This window comes from Zootoca vivipara, chromosome Z2 (assembly GCF_965207765.1).
Source record: "Zootoca vivipara chromosome Z2, rZooViv2.hap1.1, whole genome shotgun sequence".
In the NCBI taxonomy this organism is placed as follows: Eukaryota; Metazoa; Chordata; class Lepidosauria; order Squamata; family Lacertidae; genus Zootoca; species Zootoca vivipara.
In genome coordinates, this window is record NC_142585.1 from 17,860,354 (window position 1) to 17,882,881 (window position 22,528).

The 22,528-nt window shown below is 45.1% G+C and overlaps 1 protein-coding gene across 2 annotated transcripts in view; it reads right to left on the reverse strand.

Annotated features, from left to right (window-relative positions):
• PCDH19 (protocadherin 19) overlaps positions 1-22,528 on the reverse strand; it is a 133,208-nt gene that overhangs the window by 53,262 nt on the left and 57,418 nt on the right. Inside the window, exons 3-4 of one of the 2 annotated variants that reach the window (XM_035113430.3) lie at positions 10,724-10,782; positions 2,611-2,780 (exon numbers count right to left, since the gene is read on the reverse strand). In XM_035113430.3, coding sequence (XP_034969321.1) covers positions 2,611-2,780; positions 10,724-10,782 — 229 coding nt within the window. Of the gene's footprint in view, positions 1-2,610; positions 2,784-10,723; positions 10,783-22,528 lie in introns of both variants that reach the window. The other variant, XM_035113428.3, reaches the window with a different exon arrangement.

Here is a 22,528-nt window from a genome sequence, read left to right on the forward strand (position 1 = left end):
TTATAATTTCTGGGGAAAACTTCATCTTTTTGTAGATTCCTATTGTAGATGCTTTTTTTAATAAAATGGTGAAAGCCTATTTTATAACAATCCCTGTTTTTGTAAAAACCAGTGGTTTCCTCCAGTCTTCTAAATGTTCAATTCCGTGGAGTTAATTCTCACACGGAAATACTGAAGTGAATAAACATTTTGAAACAGAAGGGAATTGAGTGTCCCTCACCCCTACTGTCAAAATGTATGTGCCCCACCGCACAAATTATGTGGGGTTGGAATGTGTATGTCTAGTGCCTGGGTTACAAATTGACTGCAGATCAGAACTGCTAAGGCATGTCTGGATGAAGTGGAAGGCAGGATCTTGGTACATATGAAGTTCAAGCTATGCAGATTGCTAGAAAAAGAAAAAATATGGAGATGGCATATTTTTTTCACTTCTCATTCAAACCTGAGACGTAGAATCCATTTCATAACTGGGATCTGCAACAAAAATTTGCAGTGTGTAATGTTCCAAATTTAGCAAGCCACACGTTCTTTCAGCACACTATTCAATTCTATCCTCTACCCCCACTTCACCAGATAGATATCCAACATTCTGTGCTCACTCCTCAATGGGGTAGTTTTCTGTGGGGCACTCCTTAGATTCCTCACACACACACATTTTTTGTACTTCTGCAAACCTGCTCCCATGCCAATGCTTCCTTCTTGTTTCTCACTACACCTGTTCTGGCTACAAAGCCATCATAATTCAGCAGCTAAGTTTGCTGTTTCTGTATTTTGGGGTGGGAAACTCAGGCTTAGGAGCCAAACACGATTGTCCAGGTCACTCCATCCAGGACCCTCCCAACCCACACTAGCACTTCCAAGGCCACACCCCCTCTCTAGAGGCCACACCCCTTCACTGGCCCTTCTCCACACTTGAGTGCTCTTGGGCTGTGTGTTAATCTCTTTTGCTTGCTTGGATGGATGGAAGATGGAGAGGGGCATGTGCAAAGCACAATGCAGTTTGCATATTCTCCTAAAACACTTGTTTATAAATCACTTCCTCATCTTCTCTGAAGCTCATCCAGCAAGATCTAAAGTTGCAACAGCCAAGGGAGGAAACCAGATTCAGAAAAGGTCCTGAGCTGAGCTGTATAACGCCTCTGCAGCAGACAAAATTGATCACTTGGGACTTCCAGTTACGAGAAGAACATTTTGCAACAGGTCAAACCAACATCATTTGTCAAGCGGCATGAAGAACAGTTTCAAAACATCATGTCAGGATGAGAAACAGATGCTTTGCACTTCTAAAGCATCTCTTTTTATGAATGGATGTGCATTTTCAGTCTCTGACAGCGTTCTTGCTCATATAGACACAGTCTGGAAGAACTGGATCCCAGCCATCAATGCCTGAGGGACATCAAAGGAAAGGACAGAAAGGCCCCAAAGGACAAACAGAATACAGGCAAGCAGAGATTCATGCCGGAAACAGTCTCAGTGTCAGGATTAACACTCGGGGTGCATAAAAATAAAGAGGAAAGTGCCTCTGAGCATGCACTGAGTACATCTCTCTCAGTACTAGGTAAGAGGTGGAACGGTTTCCAGAGCAGATAGAACCTTTTTGAGAAACAAAGGACTGCTGGCAGCTAGGGTGACAATGTATCCTAGTTTGTGGATGACAATTGTCTGTTTAAGGAGTGGTTCAGTCCGAGTTCAGTTTAAAGTTAAGAAGGGAGAGTGGGAGGCGGGGCTTGACTTTTCCCATTAACAGCCTGCAGGTCTGTTACTGTATTCCCCACTGCAATGAAATGTGTTGTATTCCTATTTAAATTACAGCAGCTATGTCTAAATTTGCATCCAGGGATATGAATCAGCATATGCGCAAAACATTTGTTCCTCCCTCTCCCCACACACACACCTTTTTGTGATGTGTTGTTGTTGTTGTTGTTTTGGTCATGCTTCTCCAGCATGACTCCTCATGGATGCCACCACTGCCATGGTTGTAAAAATGTGGTGAGCTTTTTAAAAGACATCACACATACTGCCCGTAAATGTTTGTTAAGTAAACACAAATATCTCCTGCAACAGCAAGTTCATGCGGCATAGATGACTGACTGACAATTTTAATTCATCACATTATTCTTCAGCTACAGGGTCAAATCACAAACAGGCCAGAATCTGAAGGCAGATGTGGGAATGGTTAGCTTAATGGTTAGCTTAATGATCTGTTGTGATATTCAGAAGACATCTTTTTCTAACAGCCCTTTCTCCTTTTGGTTTTGGCTTACGCCTTTCCATGTCTTCTGCTTCACACCTCCTGGATGTCACTCTCTTCCCCTCTAACCTACCTGCCAACCCTTGCTGCCTGCAAGCCTGTCATGAGCCTTTTTCACAGGCCTTTCCCTTCCTTCCTTAGAACAGCACTGTTTTCATTAATGGTCACTTGCAGGCACCTTCTCCTTGAGCAGTCAGAATGTTCGCAAACATTCCATAGCAGCACCATCAATGGGCTCAGGGCAAAGGGGAGGCAAAACAGCTCACAAGCAACAGCAGGCTATCTGTTTGTGTCCTGTGTGCTCTATAAAAATAAATAAATCACAAGTAGCATTTGTAAAATAACTTGACACAACAAACCTTGTTCAGGCACCTGAGACCCCATGGAGGTGACGCTGGTATTCAAAACATCGTTGACAGCTGTGTCACAGTACAGCCCGCGCTGGACATCATGCTCACTGTCTGTCTGGTCACTCTCCTCATGCCCGCTGTCCTTCAGGCTGTTCCCCTCCAGATCTTTGAATGTCGAACTGCTGGGTGGAAGAAAGAAGAGTGATTTACTCTGCAGAGTCGTGTCTGAAAACACAAAGCACCCCCATGGCTTAGAGGGTGTCAAAAGCCTCAGGCAGGATCTGCAGCATTCCCAGCACCCCGTAGGGAGCAAGGTAAGCTTTCTCCACCGGGGTGTCACAAGGGGGCTATTTCCACTACTAGAGAGCAGCCAGTCCAACTCATTGATCTTGGCGCTTGGCATTCAACAAGGCAGTCAGAACTGGAGGCAGCCCCCAAGGTGTGCAGAAAATTAGAGGAGATTCTTGCTCTTATCCTCCTGCGAGCCTAAGCTGTGCCGTAGCTTGCAGAACAAAGTGAGGACAAGGAGGGAAGCTTGAGCAGATCACAGCCAAAGCTCCACTAGAGGCAATATTGGGGTGGGAGGGAAGGCACAGGAGCACCTTCTCTGTGAGAGCAGAGTAATCGGAAGAGACAAAGTACAACAACAATCCAACCTATTCAGCTCAGCACAAGATGTACATCTCTTAACTCCTGCAATGGCACAGAAATAGAGGTCTCCTGTGATTGCTAGTGAAGTGCAGCTGAACATTACGAGGTATGCTTAAGTAGAACTCCCGGGCTAGGTTACTAAATGCACAGGAAACACCTAACAGGACACGGCAGCTGAGCAAGGAACCCACGGAACAGATGCAATATTTAAATGTTCACATCCTTGTAAGACTATCTTTCGCAACAGGCAATTTGCAAGGAACATGGTGTTGCGTGCACCTGCCATGGGCTTTGTGCTTGTGGCCTGAGAAATACGAGTCAGGAATTCAACCAAAGGGCTGAGAAAGAAGAAACCAGCCAAAAATTCCTGTGTCAGGCATGCAGAACTGCTGCATGATGACTGGTTTCAGACCTGCTTTGCCTTATTCTCCTCCCCGCCCGCCCGCTTGCCTTTCCTTTGCCACACTCTCCATTGTGGGAGGGATTCCATGTCTGATGGAATAAGAGGCCCAGTCAACTAATCAGCTGAGATTTTCCTGCTCTTCCCTCCCTCTCCCATCACCATGGCATTCAGCACTGTCACCTTTGAAGGCTGCCAGAGCTTCAGTCCCTGGTGCCATAAGAATATAAGGAAAGCCCCAAGACAGTGATAGAGCATCTGGTTTGCATGCTAGAAGGTCCCAGTCCAAATCCTGGCATCTCCCAAGTATGGATGAGAAAGGCCCCTGCCTTAAACCCCTTGGATTGCTGCTGCCAGTCAACGTAAGCAATGCTGAGCTCAATTGACCAATGCAATAATAATAAAACATCTGAAGGGCACCTGGTTGGGAAAGGCTGTTCTATAAGGACACTGCTTCAGGGGAACCACGGTCTTGCTGAATCAACTCAAGTTCCATAAGTCTGGAGAGAGAGAGTCAGGAAATAATCTACTACAATTCACTGCTTTGAAGCTGGCAAAGCCAAAGTTTAACCCTCATAAGGTTAAAGCACACAGAGAATAAGGAACATCATTCCAAGGGGCTTACACAGCTCCCAGTGACTCAAGCTAGGCAAAAGCCCAAGGATCTCCAGCTGAACCACCATCATGGACAGGAAATGGCTTCTCAACCACAAATACAGCAGACAGGGCACACGTAGGCAGTTAGTAAGGAAGGATATGGAATCCTAGCCTTTCCAAGCCCTGCAGTACATATTGCATAGTGCGTCAATCTCTGCTAGTCCCTCCCAGCTCCCATCATCCCCAGCCACCATGGTCAATTGTCAGGGCCAGCAACATCTGGAAGAGGAGCAGGTTACCCATCCTTAATTTAATGTATAAAATTTAAATTATAAGACTTTGCAAATCTCACCATACTCTCCTTTTAAAGTACTGAGATTGGAAGTTTAAAGAAGAGTGGGGAGACTTGTAAAGCTGTCAAATTTGGCCTGCAAGGCTGATCTGATAAAGATCTGGCCTGTGGATACAAAAAGATTCCTCACCTCTTAGCTTAAAAAAACTGTCTCACCACCTTCTGAGGCAGCCTGCTCCATGCCTGAACAACTCACACTGTAAATAATTTCTTCTTAAGGTTAAATCAAAATCCTCTTTCCTGTTTGCTTTACATGTGGAAGCTACCTGAGAAGGACTTCCCCACTCGAAGTCTTATTACAGCCAACAGCCAATTTAAACTCAGGAACTTTCCTTTTTCAGTTCTCTAATAGAGATATGGAGGAGGGGGACTGTGGCCCTTCGATGTTGTTGGACTCCAACTCCCATCACCTTCAGCCAACATGGCCAATGGCCAGAGGTGATTGGAGCTGCAGTACAACTGGAGGACTGCAGGAAGCTGTTGTGGAAGTAGCCAAAATACAGTTTTGCTTTCTGGATGTTTGGAATAAACCATGAAAACTAGAAGGCGCTGTGTTGAACGCAGCTAGACACTGGAAGCTGGAAGACACTGTTCTTAGTAGGAACAACAAGACCCTTCCTGCAGGATGACTTAGGAGGAAAAGAAGTTTTGAGTCTTGCCATTAAGAGAGATCAGGTATTGGTGAACACAACAGGCTCCTTAGTCAGCAACCATGCAAGTATAATGTTCCTGACTGGTCAGCAGATTGCTAAATGTCTAGCTGTCCTCCCCACATGGTCCCAGCTAACCAGTCACCAATCCTATGCTTGCATGATGGTGGCAGAAATCCCCCCTGCCTCCACTGTCGCCTCCTGTCATATTGAAATAAGTTTGGAAATTCCCTTCCTAACCTGATCAAACAGGTTAGCAAAAAAACCAGCCAGCAATTTTTCCTGGCAAATGTCTTTGCTGGCCACCACGACAACTGGGCCATGGAAATGGCTCACACTTCAAAGCCTTGGGGATATATGCATGCATCTGCTTGCAAAGACCTTTTCAGGTCTCCATGGAAACCAAGTGGACCACCGACCACGGGATGTTGTGCGGAACCAAGAACAGCATGCAGGAAAGAGGAGAGAGAAAAGCCTGGGATGACACACACTAAAACTGGAACACCTTCAAATGCAGCCTTTTAAAATAAAGACATCCCTGCAGAAGCCCTTTAAACCTAGGATTTAGCCAGCATGCACAGGAGGCAGGAGGCGAGGGAGAAATCAATTCAGAAAGACCAAACAGATTAATTAAAAAGTAAGGATTTTGAGATTCACACCACAAAGTTAAGGCAGCAATCACACTTCTCCAAACAGCGACGTTTTGCTGGATTAAAAACACACCGGAGGATTAATAGTTGACATTTCAGCTCTCTGATGAATACATCATGCTCATGACATTCATTAGGGCAAGACTTTCAGTAGCACCCCTTGGATGCAGTTTTTTTCTTTTCCCCCTCAGCTTTATCCCTTGACATATCAAGAATTCTCTTTGCAGATCAAGCATATGGAGCCATCTCTATCTATTACTGCATTTTATATCCCACCTTTCCTCCAAGTTGCTCAAGGTGGTCTATACAGCTCTTCCCCTCTCTATATTATCCTCACACTACCCTATGGGTAGTTGGAGTCCATCTGTAACATCATACCACTTTAAATATTCATGGTTTCCCCCCAAAGCATCCTGAGACCCATGGATTGTTAAGGGTACTGAGAGTTGTTAGGGTTCCCCTCATAGACCTCACATTCCCCTCATAGACCTGCTATTTCCAGAGTTGCCTGTGAAGAATTGACTGCTAAACTGTTAAACCACTCTGGGAATTGCAGGTCTGTGAAGGGAACGGGGGGGTCTGTTTTAGCATACCTTGCTCCAGCAAAGGAACAATCACACCAGCAGCTTCAAGTGTTCCTTTGAAGGCACATTGGTAACTTGCCCGACATCACACATGGCATCAGATATGGGGCAGGTGGGTATAATTTGTCAGGAATAGCCTGGCGGACCAAACTGGGATAGCTTCTGGGACAGACTTGGTCCACAGGCAGCAACATCAGAGAAACCCCTAAGGATCCCTGCTTTCTGGCTTTAGCCATAGAGCTCCCCTGTCCATGGTCCTGATGCCTTTCTCACAGCTCTTGATTTCTGGCTCCCGAATTTCTGTTTAGTCTTACTTCCAGGGGGTATGAAGCAGGGATGGAGAGAGGCAGGGAGAAAGAGCTGCAAACACCAAGTTCCATATAATCAAACATCTGGGCAATCTGTACTTTATATATACATTTGCCTTTTTAGCAGAAGCAAAGTCCATGATGCAAGAGGTCAACCTACAACATCAAACTCTCTCTTTAGTCCCTTTCCTAAAGCATGGAAAGCTTTTTCTGCAGTTAAATAGTTCTTCTACCAAATCAGAGTAAACTACCACCAAACTGTCAGTTTAGCTTAATGGTAGGTGCAAAGCAAAAGACATGAATAGATTTCTTCTACGGAAAGGACAAACTCCATATTGGACTGCAATGAACAATACAATGCAGGCCGCAATTTTCTCTACCACAGCAATTAGAAGATTGTGGTTGAATATCATGAGCAATGCAGACAAAAAAATATTCATTTCCTTTTCTGAATGGAAGCTGTCTACATGACATGCTCATAATTGCCATACTCCTTATATCTCTTTTACAAAATGGGAGCTTTGGGGCAAGGGGATAATCAGATCCCCTGAAAGGATGTAACAAACTGCACAGAACCCATTGTGCAATCCATCAAGTCCTCATGGGTGCACTGATTCAAGCAAGTTAATAGAATCATAGAGTTGGGAAAGGGACCAAAAGGTTCGTGAGTGGGTTTCCCCTCAGCAATTCAATGCTTAAAATGGGAGTTGTAATTAAGGCTGCAGTGTTTAACCAATTGATCAATGAAAACAATCAATTTAAAAACAATTTTGATAGACTAAAAGTGGCTTCCAGTTAATTAGGCAGAATTCTTTTTTTTACTATATTTAATGCAAGCATATCTATTGATCTATCAATCTATTGGTCAATATACCTACGTATATAATGCAAGTGTGCGTGCACAAACACACACATGCATGCTTTCTGCATGGCTGGCATCAACATCAGGCAATTGCCAGGGCCCCAGCAGCACAGCACAGTTTACCGATGCCTGCCATAGTTTACTTCATTAAAATGAGTGTCCAGCCTAGTTTTCCAAGCAGCACCAGCCAGCTTGTTGTAGCTACCCTTTTAACTTCTCATGGAATGGATCCATGAAGTCCTTTGGAGAGGGACCATAGCACAATGTTAGAGCAACTGCTTTGTATGCAAAAGGTCCCCGGTTCGATCTCCAGGTAGGATGGGGGGGGAGAGACTCTGAAATCCTAGCGAGCTGCTGCTGGCAGCCAGTGTACTGAAGTAGATGGACCTATAGTTTGGACTCAAAGCAAGGCAGCTTCCTTTGTTCCAGAGAGCACTTTGCTCAGGAGCTGGCCCTGGTAAACACAGCAGGTAGCAAGCACTATCTTCAAAAATAAGAGCTCCTTTCCATGCGGGAAGCTACAAGAAATGCCCCTTCTAAGATTATGAGCAGGATCTAACTAACAAGCACTGCTAGTGGAAGCTGGCATAAGGGCACCCACTAGTGCAATGGGGCTTTTTTCTTTCACAAGCAAAGTCTGCGCTGTAGGGGCTTATCCACACTTACCTTTGTTCCACATTTTCTAGGTACAGGTCTGGGTTTTCCAAGCCCAAATCCAAGCAGTAAGTATTTATGCCTGTCAGGGGGTTGTTGCGGCTACCCCCGAGTAAAGACGCTCCAGTCCGTTATGTCTTTAAAGGTTTTATTGTGCATACTATTTACAGTGCAGAGATAGCAGAAAATATGACCTCCTAGTTACTCACAGAATCCGGCAATGGTGCCTGTCAGCTTTGGGGCCAGCATAATAGCTTAGGCACCCCGAAACGCCGCCCTCTCACCCTACGTTTGGGCGCTTGCCTCAATTTGGGCGCCGGAAGCGGCTGTGCTCCCTCCTGCAGCTGTGGGCTAGTGCAGTGCAGGTGCTCTGATACATCGCTGAGCCTTCCCTCCATTCTGCTTCCCTCCTCACTCCCCCCGCATGACCTGCTGCTACCGCTCTTGCTGGGCGAAGTGCTGGTCAGGATGACGGGGGGGGGAGGCTCCCTGTAGGGAGTCCCCCTGACAATGCCCCAACACTTTTCCTGGGAAAACCTGTGTTTTACCACTGAATCGGAGCAAACATAAATTGGGTTTTCTGCAGATTGCTGTTTTCTCTGAATCAGCAGTGAAATGGGGTTTTCGCATCTTGCAACTGGCATTCAGAAGCATAACAACTGCAGAGAAATGGGTTCCCAAATCTTATGGTAATGCTAACCAAAGCAACAGCAGGGTTCAGCTGCATATGAATGACCCCAATGCACAGAATTATATTTTAAAACTAAAAGTGACGTTAACATAGTGAAATTAGAGCTTGCATGGTATACCAAGGAAGAGAAGGAAGAAAACACATGAAACACTGTTATCCTCCTAAACTGCCTTGATGTTCTCTGATCACATAGGTTACTAACATACCTTTGTTCACAGCCACAAGGAATAGATTGGAAGCCTTCCTTCCTGGTTTAGATTAACCACAGTTTAGCATGTCATCTGCATCCTAAACTGTGATCAATATTAAATGTGGTTTGTTTAAAAAACCACAAAGCATGTTTTGAAGGTGGCTTGTTTCAAATAACCATAGATCAGGGGTGGGCAATGTGCTGCCCTCCATATATTGCTGCATTACAACTCCCATCATCCCTGACCCCTAATGGGAGCTGGAGTCCACAAATTCTGGATGACACCCTGCTAGCTACCCCAAATTTACATTAACAATAGTTCTGATAACACTGTAGGCATGTTGTGATTAATCTCAACTGGAAGCAAAACCTTCTAAACTCCTTCTTTTGGTCATGCTGGAGAAAGAGTGGGGATCGCACAAACCTGTGGGAGGAATTCAACATAGTGCTATGACAGAAGTGCTTTTCAGCTTGAAGATTCCATATGCTGTTCTGGATTTTTTTCCCCAGGGGCTGCAGTGGGCTCACAGGGGAGAAGAGGTGAGGGAACCCACTACTGTAGAGAAAGTCCTTGCATGGCCTTCCACTAACAGGACTAACTAGTTGCACCCACCACCTCGGCAAAGGGCTTGCTGATGCTTCTTATCAGCACACTAAGCAATCATGTAGCAAAACATCCATGCCAGGCCAATAAGCTCTTGCTGGCAGAAACAGAATCAAAACCAAAACCAACTATTTACCAGTTTGATTCCAGTGCACATGACTTACGCCACAGGCATTGTAGCGAGGGTAAAGGTGGGGAGAATTAGAATGCATTTTTGTCCGCTGTGAAGTGCTTCTGAAATGTTAGTAATTATTGTCAACACGTTCACTGGGGACCAAATTCATTCCTGAGTTTATGCTTGGATGAAGCCAGGGCAAGGATAGATTTATTTTAATAAAGAGGGCGCGGGGAGAGAAGTATGGGGGATGGGAATTAACTGCAATACAAATGTGTGTGTTTTTATTTGCAATTCAAACTTCAAGAGAGGAAAGGGGGGGAAGGATCCCAAGCTCAGCTGCTTTACCCCCCCCCCCAACAAGTTCCTTTTCTCTCCTGATATGCCAGGGAGCTCTCTTCATCCACATCTATCATTTTATTCTTGTGCACTGAAAGAGAACAAACTCTATGAATTATAAGTTGTCAGGGTAACAGGGTTCTGCCTAACTGTATGCTCACTTTTCCTGTATGAATGAGGCACAGCTCATTGGAGAAGGGTGTGTGGGTGTGGGTGTGTGTGGGTGTGGGTGTGTGTGGGTGTGTGTGGGTGTGTAACTAAAGGCCAAAGCAGTGAAAATTTAATGGGATGCAAATGCTGGTGTGTGTGTGTGTGTGTGTGTGTGTGTGTGTGTGAGAGAGAGAGAGAGAGAGAGAGAGAGAGAGAGAGAGAGAGAGAGAGAGTTTCAAATGAACAAATTTTGTATACACTAAGTGAGCAGAAAGCCCCGCCCCCCACTGCCACCCCATAGAAAGCAAACAAACACCCTACATACCTTTTTATTAAATGAGCTCTGCTGTTCACATAGTTGGAATCAAAAGAGTAGTTTTCAGTCTGAAAGGAGAGGGGGGAGGGGAAATAGAGATGGTTACATGCACAATCCATTGAAAGAGCCAGGCAAGCTTGGACAAAAGCCACAAGTTAGGGGTGGGAATAGATTAATCTGCCCCACCTCAGTTCCTCACTTTTCCATCCTCTTGATTCAGTTCTCCACATTCCTGCAGCAATTCATGAATCCTCATTAAAATTCATCAGTGTTTTAGTGCAAACTTCTCCTAGCAAACACATTTTTGTATGCAGTATTGTCAGGTGTACACAATTTTGCAACGCCATTTCCCCAACAGAATCATATAATTTTAGAGTTGGAAGGAATTGTGAGACTCAGAAACCACCACCACCCCGGAGTGCAGGAAACTTTTGCCCAATGTTGGGCTTGAACCCATGCCCCTGAGATTAAGAGTCTCATACTCTACTGAGTGAGCTATTTCAGCATTTTAAGTGTTATTTTCACTATTATAGGCACACTCTCCCCTAAGAAACACATTTTCCTACACATTACTTGGCTTGAGAACTGCACTGTAAAAGTCAGAAAACTGCAAATTTTGAAGCATGGCTGGGTTCCAGTTAACATACTGTTTGGAAAACTTCTTTAAATGTGAACTAAATCAAATTTCTCCCCCATCCCTAAGTTAGTGGATAATGTAGATCTGAGCCACACCATCTCCTCTTGCCAGCATGCAGGTGTGCCAGCACCTTCACATGAAACAGCTTACTGCACATAATTGCAAAGCTTTAAGAAACACCCCACTTGCAGTGGCATGCAAGAAAGCCAACCCGCACAGCAGTCTTGTGAAAGCGAATGCCATATATTTCATCAGAGCACATAATTTAAACGGCTGCCGCACAATGGGATGCTGGCCACGAGCTTTGAATGTTTAGCCTGGAGATTATTAAAAGGCAATATGATAGCCATCTTCAAATATTTGAAGGGCTGTCACAGAGTTGATGGATGAAATTTAAATGTATTTATTTTTTGCTCTTCCAGAGCAGCAATTGCCAACTTTTCCGGGGGCTTGAGGGCACATTTTGAATTTGGTAGGAGTGCTATGGGCCTCTCCCCTTTGGTTGCTTATCTCACACTCAGCCGCTGCAGACAGACAAGAGAAGAGAAAGCCTGTGCACACATGCACACACAAACACTTTGCTTTTCCAGGGGTCTGGGTGAAAGCTAGATCCAGGAGAATTAAAACAGATCCTTTTGAATTTGCATGATTTTACACAAGGTGCAAAAAAGACTCACTATTGAATTAAGGCTTAACAGTGCAAGACTTCATGACAAAAAAAAATCACAGATCCAGTGCCTGCCAACTTCACAATAATATTAGTTTGTATCCAACTGCATCATACTCAGAGTAGAGACACACTGAAATCAATGGACATGTTATACACTTTCAAAATGGTCATAAAGGCTGGAACCTTGATTTTAGTTTTAATTCAACTTTAGAGATTCTCAGGATGTTTATATGCCATATTGTGCAGAGTGCATGCAGACCTGCCAATTGATGACAAAAAAACCTCTGGATGGTAAAAGAAAGATACAAGGACCTGCAAAGGTTGGATTACCGAGGGGGCTTGAATTACCTTCCTTTTACTGCCCCCTTAGCTGCTGTTTCTAGAAGGCTTCTGGGACCATGATCTGGCAAATCTGATACCATGCACAGAGTAGTGAGTGCAATTATGGTACTACATTCTTGAATTTACATTCCGTTCCCCCACCAATGAGCCCCAGGTAATGCTCTTTACTCTGATCCCCAACAACCCTACAAGGTACTCCAAAATAAAAAATTTAAAAATTGCTTTTTTTTCTCCAACATCTAAGCAATGGGCATGCATATTTTAGATCAGAAACTTATGCACTTGAGTGTCTTTTGGAACACTGCCTTTACAGAGCAGTCTGCAATGGCACAGACTAATTCAGAGGGGACCTAGAGTGCATAGAATTGCCATTGGCTTGAAATAGCCTCACAGAACATATTTTTAAGTGTTCAGTTTTATTCTGCCAATTGCTGTTGCTTGTTATTAAAACATTTTTCTAAAATACTTACATTTCTTTTTTGGAAAACTAGTTTTGTTATATATAAAATGTCTGTAAAGCACTTTGGGCACCTTCTAATAGAAAAGTGGGACACAAATAATCGTGAGCCATACTGGTATCTCGTGTGTGTGTGTGTGTGTGTGTGTGTGTGTGTGTGTGTGTGTTTTGACACCTCTTAACCAAAATTTGCAAGATGGTTCCTGAGACCACGAAGCAGGTATTTGCCTGTGTCTGGATATGGATATGATTGGATGTTATTTTAAATCAAGATGGCAGACTGAACCTTTCAAACTGTACTGGTTTTAATCACTGATTTCAAAACTGTACTGATTGCTTGATTTTAGGATTTCCAAGCAACGCTGCTACTACACATATAAGCATTAAAAAAAAAACCACTGACAATCACAACAGGAGGATTCAGGTTTAAGTGCCGGCATGCTAGTATTCTTGAACCCTTTCCTCTCTGGATGTTTTTCTACTCATAAAACTTCCCACCGGGGGGGGGGAGAGTTATGCGGCAGAGGAGCTGAGAGTGGGAAGTGACATGTATAGGGGTGAATAGTTGCTCCCTTCCCATTATTCCTCAATCAAACTTCCAGCCCCCAAGGCAACTTTTGTAGGGTTTTACACCAATTCTATGCCAGAGAAGTTGTGGCTATGAGCAGCATTTGGGCCATCACAGGCCACTACCGGTAGTTCTCCTTCCGTTTTGCTTGTGAGACTACTATGCCACTACATTTAGCAGGCCCAGAGGCGAAGGGCAGGTGGCCCATCCTCAGGGCCTTTGGTCAGCAACTTTAAATCACAGGGCCATCAGCTTCCCTCAAATTGTGACCACTTAAACTGGGAGTTTCTACAATACCCAGAATTCTCTGGGAGGAGGGATTGATGGTTAAACAGCTCAGATAAGCGTAGCTTCTGAGGGGAACAGGACTCTCCTAACAACTCACAGCAAGATAACAGTTCCCAGGATAATTTGGGAGAAGCCATGCTTGTTGGAGGTGGCATGATACAGCTTTAATCATACAGTACAGATGGGCCCTGAGAATGTGGAGGTTCCACACAATGACCTGTACAATGGTACCTCGGGTTAAGAACTTAATTCGTTCCGGAGGTCTGTTCTTAACCTGAAACTGTTCTTAACCTGAGGTACCACTTTAGCTAATGGGGCCTCCCGCTGCCGCCATGCCGCTGCCGCACAATTTCTGTTCCCATCCTGAAGCAAAGTTCTTAACCCGAGGTACTATTTCTGTGTTAGCGGAGTCTGTAACCTGAAGGGTATGTAACCCGAGGTACCACTGTACATGCAGCTTTCCTCTTGCAGTGTCATTTAACATTGTGTATTTTCCTGCCCCATTCAAAAAATCCCATTGTTTCCGCTTCTCATGCAACAGGTATGAAGAGGGGAACAAAAGGAAAGAGAAAAGCTTTAGTGTCACAGTCTATTAGGTAATGGAAATTGCTCCCAAGGGAAAGCAACAGCCATTCTGCATCGCTTGGCAAAATAGAGCTGGACAAAGTGCTAAGGAATATTCAGCACCGAACGACATGTGTTGGCTAAGGAGATTTGACAGCTGCTCCGACTCAAAATCTGTAGTTTTATTAGTAATAAGATCTCTTCCATATTTCACAATCCCACCACTCCAGTCTGGTGTAAAGAAAGCCATGTCTCTTTTATCTTATATGGCTGCTGCCTGTCTATGGGCTGCTAGGATGTCAAGGAATGTTCACAAACATTTAAATCGCTCAGGGTGAAGGGACCCATAACATGATGTGACCAAACAGTTCAGCATACGGGAAAAGGAAGCAGAGAAAACACAGGGCCCATAGGTGGCAGGAACAGAGAAGCAGAGCGAGTCTGAGAGAAAAGGAGAAAGGCAGGGTAGAAAAAACCTGAGGAAAAACTCACAAAGTCTAGAGAGAGGAAAAGCTGTGTACCCAAGACAGAGAAAATAGGAAATACCTTGGAGGTGGGGGGAACCAGGTTTGGGAGCTGAGCCTAGCGAGAGAGGACTGTTTAGTCATGGGAGAAGCTATATGTAGTATTGATGCCCCAGTTCCTGGTCATTTGTCACTCTGCTCAGATTCCACATACAGAGTAACAAGCACTGATTTCCTGAGATTTCCCCAGGCAAACTTACAGGCCTAGTTTCTACTTCTCATTTCAAAACATGAAAGGTGAGGCTTCCACCGAATTGTGTCTCACGCACCAAGCATCGTGGATTCCAAGCAGTGAAGAGAATCCCCAACCAAGACTCTCATATGAATGTGCACTGCGTGTCTTCTCTTATATGGCCTCATTCCCCTTTATTACAGGGTTATTACAGCACTAGGCTTCACAGAAGTCATCCCTATCACCAGCCACTCAGCCACAGGTGGCATGGTAGGGTGGTACTGGTGACCCCCCCCATGGCCCCCCGTCGGTCCCACTGTTGCTGCTTACCAGGAAGTAGGGAGGCCTGGCAGTGTTGAAGTTGGCATGCTGCAAGCGCACTGGCAGAGTCAACCAGAGCTCCTGCTGGTACGTTTGCACCACACTGACCTTGCTGCCCCCTCACCTCCCTGCTCTACCTCCTGGTAAGCAGTGGCAGCACAACCAACCAGAGGTCACCACTGTTTCACCACACTGCCCGCTACTGCAGCCAGGGATGGAAAACCTCCAACTGGCCAATTAGGTCCAGAAGTGGTTGTAATTAGGCCTGGGAGGCCTTTCCCCCAAAATCACACCAATCTGGCCAACATCTGATGCCATATGTGACATGAGGTATTGGGACCGGCTGGGTTGGGTGCAGTAGGAAGTTCCCCATCAGAAATTCCCTAGTACAGCCAGTAGTGCTGCTTTCAGTGCCTATCAACTGGTGTGCATGGAGGGCACACCTTTGAAGGAGCTCCTCTTCAAGTGGTGGTTAGCTGATAGTCGCTGAGATGGACCCCACCTGTCTGCAAATGGGACTCAAAGCAACTCCCATTAGCTGATAGGTGCTGGGAAGGAGCTCCTTTGATGACCTGACGTCATAACGTTACAAAGCTGGCCTGCAACTGAGATGGTGGGGAGGGGGAGGTAGAAGGTAGGAATGCATCCTGCTGGCTGGATGCAGTCCTGCACCCCTGCTTTACACCCTCAGGTGCTCCCCTTTCTCCAAGAGCTCCCCTTTAATCTTTCCCTGTGGCAATTACAAAGAAAGCCTAAAAAAGAAAAAGAAAAAGAGAGAGGGAGAGATAAACATATGCAACTTTAATGGTGCAATAAATAAGGGACGAGGGCTGCGTCTCCTGCTAGAACAATCACAGCGGCAGGACGTGCAAGATTGGAACCGCAGAGGGTGTGCCAGTAGAGACTACGCTTCGGTTCCAAGATAATAAAGCTTAAAGGCATGCTGGCTAACTGTGACCTTTTTCAAAAATACAAACACAGTATCTAATTTAAGAAAAACAGGCGCCTCCCAGGGAGAAACATGTTATCTGGAGAAAGCTGGGGGGGAGTCGGCCTTACAGACAGCACGGCTCAGTTATTGCGTCCGCTTTGTAATTACTGCTGTACAGTCAAGCTGCAGATTTAGTGCACAAAACACTCAGTCCCTGAGATTCTTTCCTCCTTGTTCCTGCAAAGATGACTTTGAATATCAAAGCGCCCGGGGTCTCAGCAGGAAAAACACATGCACACTTTTTTTGTAAAATTACACAGCCTCCAATTTCTGACACGGGGTTGTCGGGAGCGTAGCCAAGCGGGCTGGGATGACGCTTTCGCCACGGCTGTGCCGACATGAGGAAGAGAGCACAGAATGACATGCTTGGCAGCAAACTCAGCATTCTGAATTGCATGCCTGCTGCCAATCTGCAAAACTGAAGGAGGGGGGATTTACCGAGGAAAGCAGCAAGTGAGAGGGGTGCTTAACCCTCCTCCCACCCGCTGCTTTTTTTCCTTTACAACAATCTCTTCTCCACTGTCTTCACCCCAAGTAGGGAAGTTGTGAAACACTGCCTAGGAAGGGAAAGGAGGCAAAGGAAGATGTTCCAGAGGAAAGGTAGGAGGGGAGAGTGTTAACACATAATTAAATCCATGTTCAGAGTCTACATGAGTACCACTTGCTTGGGAACAACAATGTCCTACTCTGCAGTATGACAAGGCTCAACCAGGGTGTAGGTGCAGTTCAGATAGGATACAGGGCTGGGCTTTGGGGAACACAGCATTCTGGAGATTCATCAGGTGGCATCCAATTGTTAGCACCACCTGTGCTACAAGCTGCTCTTCACCTTAAGGGGTCCATCCTGCTCTACTGCAACTGAGTGGGGATAGCCTCAGGTTTTCCAGGGTCTTCATCCTTTAAGTCCAAGGATGGCAGTGCCCTATCCTCTGGTTCTTGTGGTGGCAGCACCCCTGTGGATGGCCCTGTGTGACCTTTCCCTTCAGTTTCAGAGTCCTTGCCCACCCCCTTAACCTAATGAACAAGACTCTCGCTCCTGGTCCCTAGCAAACAACAGGAAAGATATGTTGCCTTCATGTTCTGCTTTTGGGCTACAAAGAGGAATTCAGTTGACCCCTGTGGGAAACAGCATGCCCACTACTTTGGCCCAGCCATTGCAGCTCTCCCCTGTCCACCCCCCCTACTTCCCCTGTTGCACAATGTACTTCATATGTCACCTCTTTCCCACTCTGGGGCAAGAAGTTAAAACTAAAGCACCAAAACCCTAACTCTGACCGTTTTCCAGTAAGGCTGTGGCTCAAACTATGCAACCAGGAGGAGATGAGAGCTGACCATATGAGGTTTGTACACAATGGCTGGATAATGGATCACACATGTGCCTAGGTCTTGGTTTTTCATGTGCACAACCACATTTTGACCTGCTGGCCCAACCACCTGGAGCAGTGGTACAACAAACAACCTGAAAAAAGGAAATGGGATGTTGATTAGCTCCACATATTCATCCGGGAGAAAAAGAATAAAAATGACATGTTCTCAGTCCACATTTCACTGCTTCAAAATGGCAATGTGCAACCAATTCACACCACCCTATGCATATTGCTGGGTGCGGGGGTTTGTTTGCCTACCAAAAAAATAAAAAAATCACTAGCTTATTGGAAAATAAATATCACCAGCTACATCTTGACCTGCTCTCTAAGGCATTGTTCTTACTGAGGTAATAAAGCAGTGTGTGGGCTAGACCGCATAAGACTGTATGTGAATGAATGCTCCTCTATATAATAATAATAATAATAATAATAATAATAATAATAATAATATGCACAGAGAAAACCAGCATGTCAAGATGAGCCTTTTCCCTGACTTGCTATTCATCTATTTGCAAGATGGATCTACTGGGGGTGGGCGGGCGGTTCCCTGCGCAGAAAAGCAATCAATCATTTGAAAGCAATCTGGAATCAAAAGGAATGGCAAGCTTCATGCTCCAAGTTCATGTGAATTCACGCCCATGTTCAGCTCAACTGTTAGGAAGAGTGAGGCAGCTGCCTCAGGTAGCACATACTGTTTGACAAGGAGAAGCAGTGAGGTGTTGGATGACACAGCTGACCCCCTTCTGCTAGCTGCTCTGTTGCCAGTTTTGAAGCAAGATTCAACTGTCAGTCCAGCTGGCCTCTTGTGTACATGGAGAGAGAGGGCATCATCTTCTCCTTTGCCTCAGGCAGTAAAAGGTCTTAGGTTGGCCCCGATCAACCTCAGTTTCCTCCTGCATTTTTCCACGAACGTTTATGAACATGGAAGGCAGTAGAAAAAGGAACCGTTTAAGTGCAAGCTCAACATCTCTGCTTATAAATCCCTGTGTGGGTCTTTCCCTCCAACCCAGCTGGCTATCCATGCTTCCTCAGGACACTGAAGAATCCACTCTGGCGTTTTCATCCACCCAACAGCCCTGTTAAGAGGGTTCCTGAAAAGATGGCTTTGTTTTAAAATAAATAAACGAATAAAGGGCAGAAAAGGGCAGACATATAGTCCGCAAACAGGCTGTGAAAAAGGAGGTGCGCTGTGGAGGCGAGGATGAACTGCAGTGAAGGCTTTTATGCCCCTGCTCCTCTTGTGGGATTCTATTGAATGATCTCGTGCTGTCAGATGGAGAGTTGGCTCCGAAGAAAGCTGGCCTCATCTCCACCTCCCCATGCCAGCTGCTAATGCCCAGACCATTCTGCTCCCACCTGCGCAAAACCGCTCTGACTGCCAGCTCTGCACGCCATGTTGAGCATGTGTGCCTATATCTGTCCCATGGGGTGGGGTGTGTGGAAGGGACAGGGAAGAGGTCTAGAGCTGTTCTCTCTTGCGCTCTCTCTCTCTCTGTGTGTGTGTGTGTGTGTGCGTGCCTGGAGTTAAAGCATGAGCAGATGGGAAGCTTCCTGCTAGACAGGGGGGAAATGTGACATGCCCAGCAAGGGCTATAAATAAAGGCCACAATCTTGGGAGGGAGGCAGGGAGATGCAGAAACATTAAAAGCAACAGCATTCACATGATCGAAGGCTAATGGCCTTATGTACTTTTAAAAATGTACTTTTAATGCACTTCCTTTTTACATACTTCTTTTTTGTTTTTATATGTGCAATTGTAGCTCAGCTGTCGAGCGTCTGCTCTGAATGCAGAAGGTCCCAGGTTCAATCGGACACATCTCCAGGTAGGTCTGGGAATCTCCCCTGCCTGAAGAGCTGCTGACAGTCACTACTGTAGACTTGTGTAGACAAGTCAGTGTAGACAGTACTGAGAGTGATGGACCAAGAGTCTGATTCAGTATATGGCTATGACCCTGTGTATATATGCAGTTGTTCTATATATAGGAAGCAATTTTAACTGAAATTAATAATAACAATATTGATGGATTTCGGAAGGGACTAACTAGGAGGATGAGACTTATTTCTGCACTCCCCATGCCCCCTTTTTAAAAAAATGGGGGGGATACAGATCCCCCCCAAATAATCACAAAATTGCCCTCCAACCCCAGTGAACAGGAATGCACATTTATATCCACATGGTGTGTGTGTGTGTGTGTGTGTGTGTGTGTGTGTGTGTGTGTAAGAGAGAGAAACTAAGCTTGGCCCCACCACTCCTCTAGACATATAATTATTACCTATCAACTCTGCAAATTCTTATCAAAAAGAAACCAAAATCTAATATTAATATGAATGCAGTCTTTTATGAAAGTGCAGCATTGTGTGTAATGATTGTGTAGATCCCACTTATTTAATAATAAAATACCATCATTCCTTCAAGAAAATTGTCCTTTTATTTCCTTCCTACTGTATTTAACCCAGACCTGTTGATTGAGTTTATCCCGTCATTATGAGTCTCCCATAATGTTTGGATCCAATCATCTATTATATAGCATGTCATTTAGGCACAGGGCTCTATGTCCACCATTACTTCCCTGCAAGAAAGACTGCATTCAACGAAGTCATGGAAGGATATCAGTTCTGCTTCTTACCAGAATAAAAGATCACATAAATAGCCATTCTTTTGTTGCCGGTATGCAAGAAAGACTAAGGAAGTGTAGCACACTAACAAGCAATAGCACCTAAACTGTCCAGATTGACTTCTCCACTACACATGCATACTTATCCTCAAGACTGCAGCACCAGATTTAGCTTTAATTTTGCTAAAGGATTCTAGTCCCACCTTCTTTCTCTTTCTAGACCTCTTTCACTTTTCTCCAACAACTTGTGCTTGTAAAACACAATAGCCAACCAGATGCCTCTGGTAACCACATCCTACTCAATGGCTATTCCCAGCAACTGTCATTTAGAGGCATACTGCCTCCAATAGGGGGCTAGAACATAGCTGTTGTGGGGGGCTCTGGGCGGGGAGGGAGGGGTGGAAGGAAACCCAACTACAAAAATAGACCTCCCTTGGATGGCCGCACCTCATAGGTTCCTCTTGTGGCAGGAGGGGGCCTGTGGGGAGGCGTCACGAAGAAGGAGGGAAATAATGTTGATTTTTAAGAATAAGAATTGGAATTAAGAATAAGAAACCCGCTATAATTATATTAAGAAATTATGAAAATCAGGAAGAAGGGGAAGTCACAAATACAATGTGTAACAAAGTAAGAAATTGATATTTTTAATTGTTTGTTTGTTTTTGTATTATGCTGGAGGATTATATATAAATAGTTGGGGGGTTCCCTATCCCAATCTCCTTTTGCCTTGGGGCCTCCTGGTGGCAGGGGGGGTCCAGGGGCTAAGGAGCGGGGGGGTGAGGACAAACCCAGCTTTAAAATGGACTACCTTCGACTCTCAACACCCGCAGGATCCACTTGTGGCAGAAGGGGACTTGTGGGGGGAGGGAGGGAAGGTGGATAGAAACGTTTTTTATCTCTTGTCTTTTTTGTGTTATTATAAAAAACCAATAAAAAAATTTTTTTTTAAAAAAAAGAACATAGCTGTTGTGGCTACCCTTCAATGCTGCATTTTGTAGTGAGCCTGCCGCCCCCTGACCTGTGGCTTCTAGTACTTCCCCACCATAGGGCACAATGAGCTGTGCATATATATACACACCAACAGGGAACCGTGGTTCCTGATGGGGCACAATGGTGGCCCACTGTAAGCTTGCTGGCAGACTTGCTAGGGCCCAAGCACACCTTGCATGGCCACTAAGACTAATAATACCTTGCCTGACACTCACAGGCACACCAATACCCGTGTCCACTACCACCTAGGCACCCTGTCGGCAGCACTGCTCTACTTCTTCTTGTGCACTTGTTCACTCACAAGCCTATTTAGAGGTGCCCGTGCTGCAAGCAGGTCAAGAGATAAACATCACAGTGCTACCGCTTCTGCCCCATAAGCCTGCAAGTGTGGGAGAGACTGAGTGGCTGCCCCTTAAACCTTTGCAAGTACTGTACAGCAGAGCACGGAGTTGGAGGAGAACTGCTGTAGAGGACCCCAAGAAGCAACAGGCATAGGGGAAAATTCCTAGTGGCAAACTGGCAAGGGCCCCCCAAATTTTGGAGTTGGGTCAGACCAAGCTTGGATATTGCAGGGGCAACAGTCACACAGCGGTCAGTGGAAGTCCAACCAATGCAGCCCTCCTCACCTGTGTGCATTGCTTGAATGTATAGAAGCAGCATGGAGAAAGAGCTTCTCTCTCTTGCACACACACAGTTCTTTTTCATTCTCTTATCTTTCTCAAGTAATATCTAAATGGCAGGCCTTCAAGTTTAACAGTTATGCATTCCCCCTGGGAATTGTAGCTTTTGGAAAGAAAGAAATCTCTAACACAGAATTTTTTTTATCACTCACACTAAACTACAAATCTCAGGCTTTGGGGCCCAATCATGATAGTTAATACTGTTGGTTTCAAGGAGATACACACAAAGGAGACTTCTTAGATGTAAAGATCCATGTTTGGGGCAAATACTCTTTGGTGAGAGAGCCCATCTGAGATTTTAAACTCACAAAACATGCAGGAAAGTAAATATACAGTGTCAGACCTTTAAAATATGCCCGTGTTGAGTTCCAAAACAAACCTCTTCCCTTAGCATAGAGAAAGACCACACATTTGGTAAATTTAAAATGGTTTACTTACAAATTCGCCAAAGGTCATTTGCTTTTCCATACAGCATTCAGAAAAAGTTGCACAGGTAGTAAAACGTGGCTTAGTTACAGTGGTTCCTAAATTATTTGTATAGGAACACAAGTACAGTATGGCTTGTGAAAGCCATGCCGCCAAGCTGGAGCAACTAGCTTAGTCTCTTCACATGCTGAGCTTCTCAGGC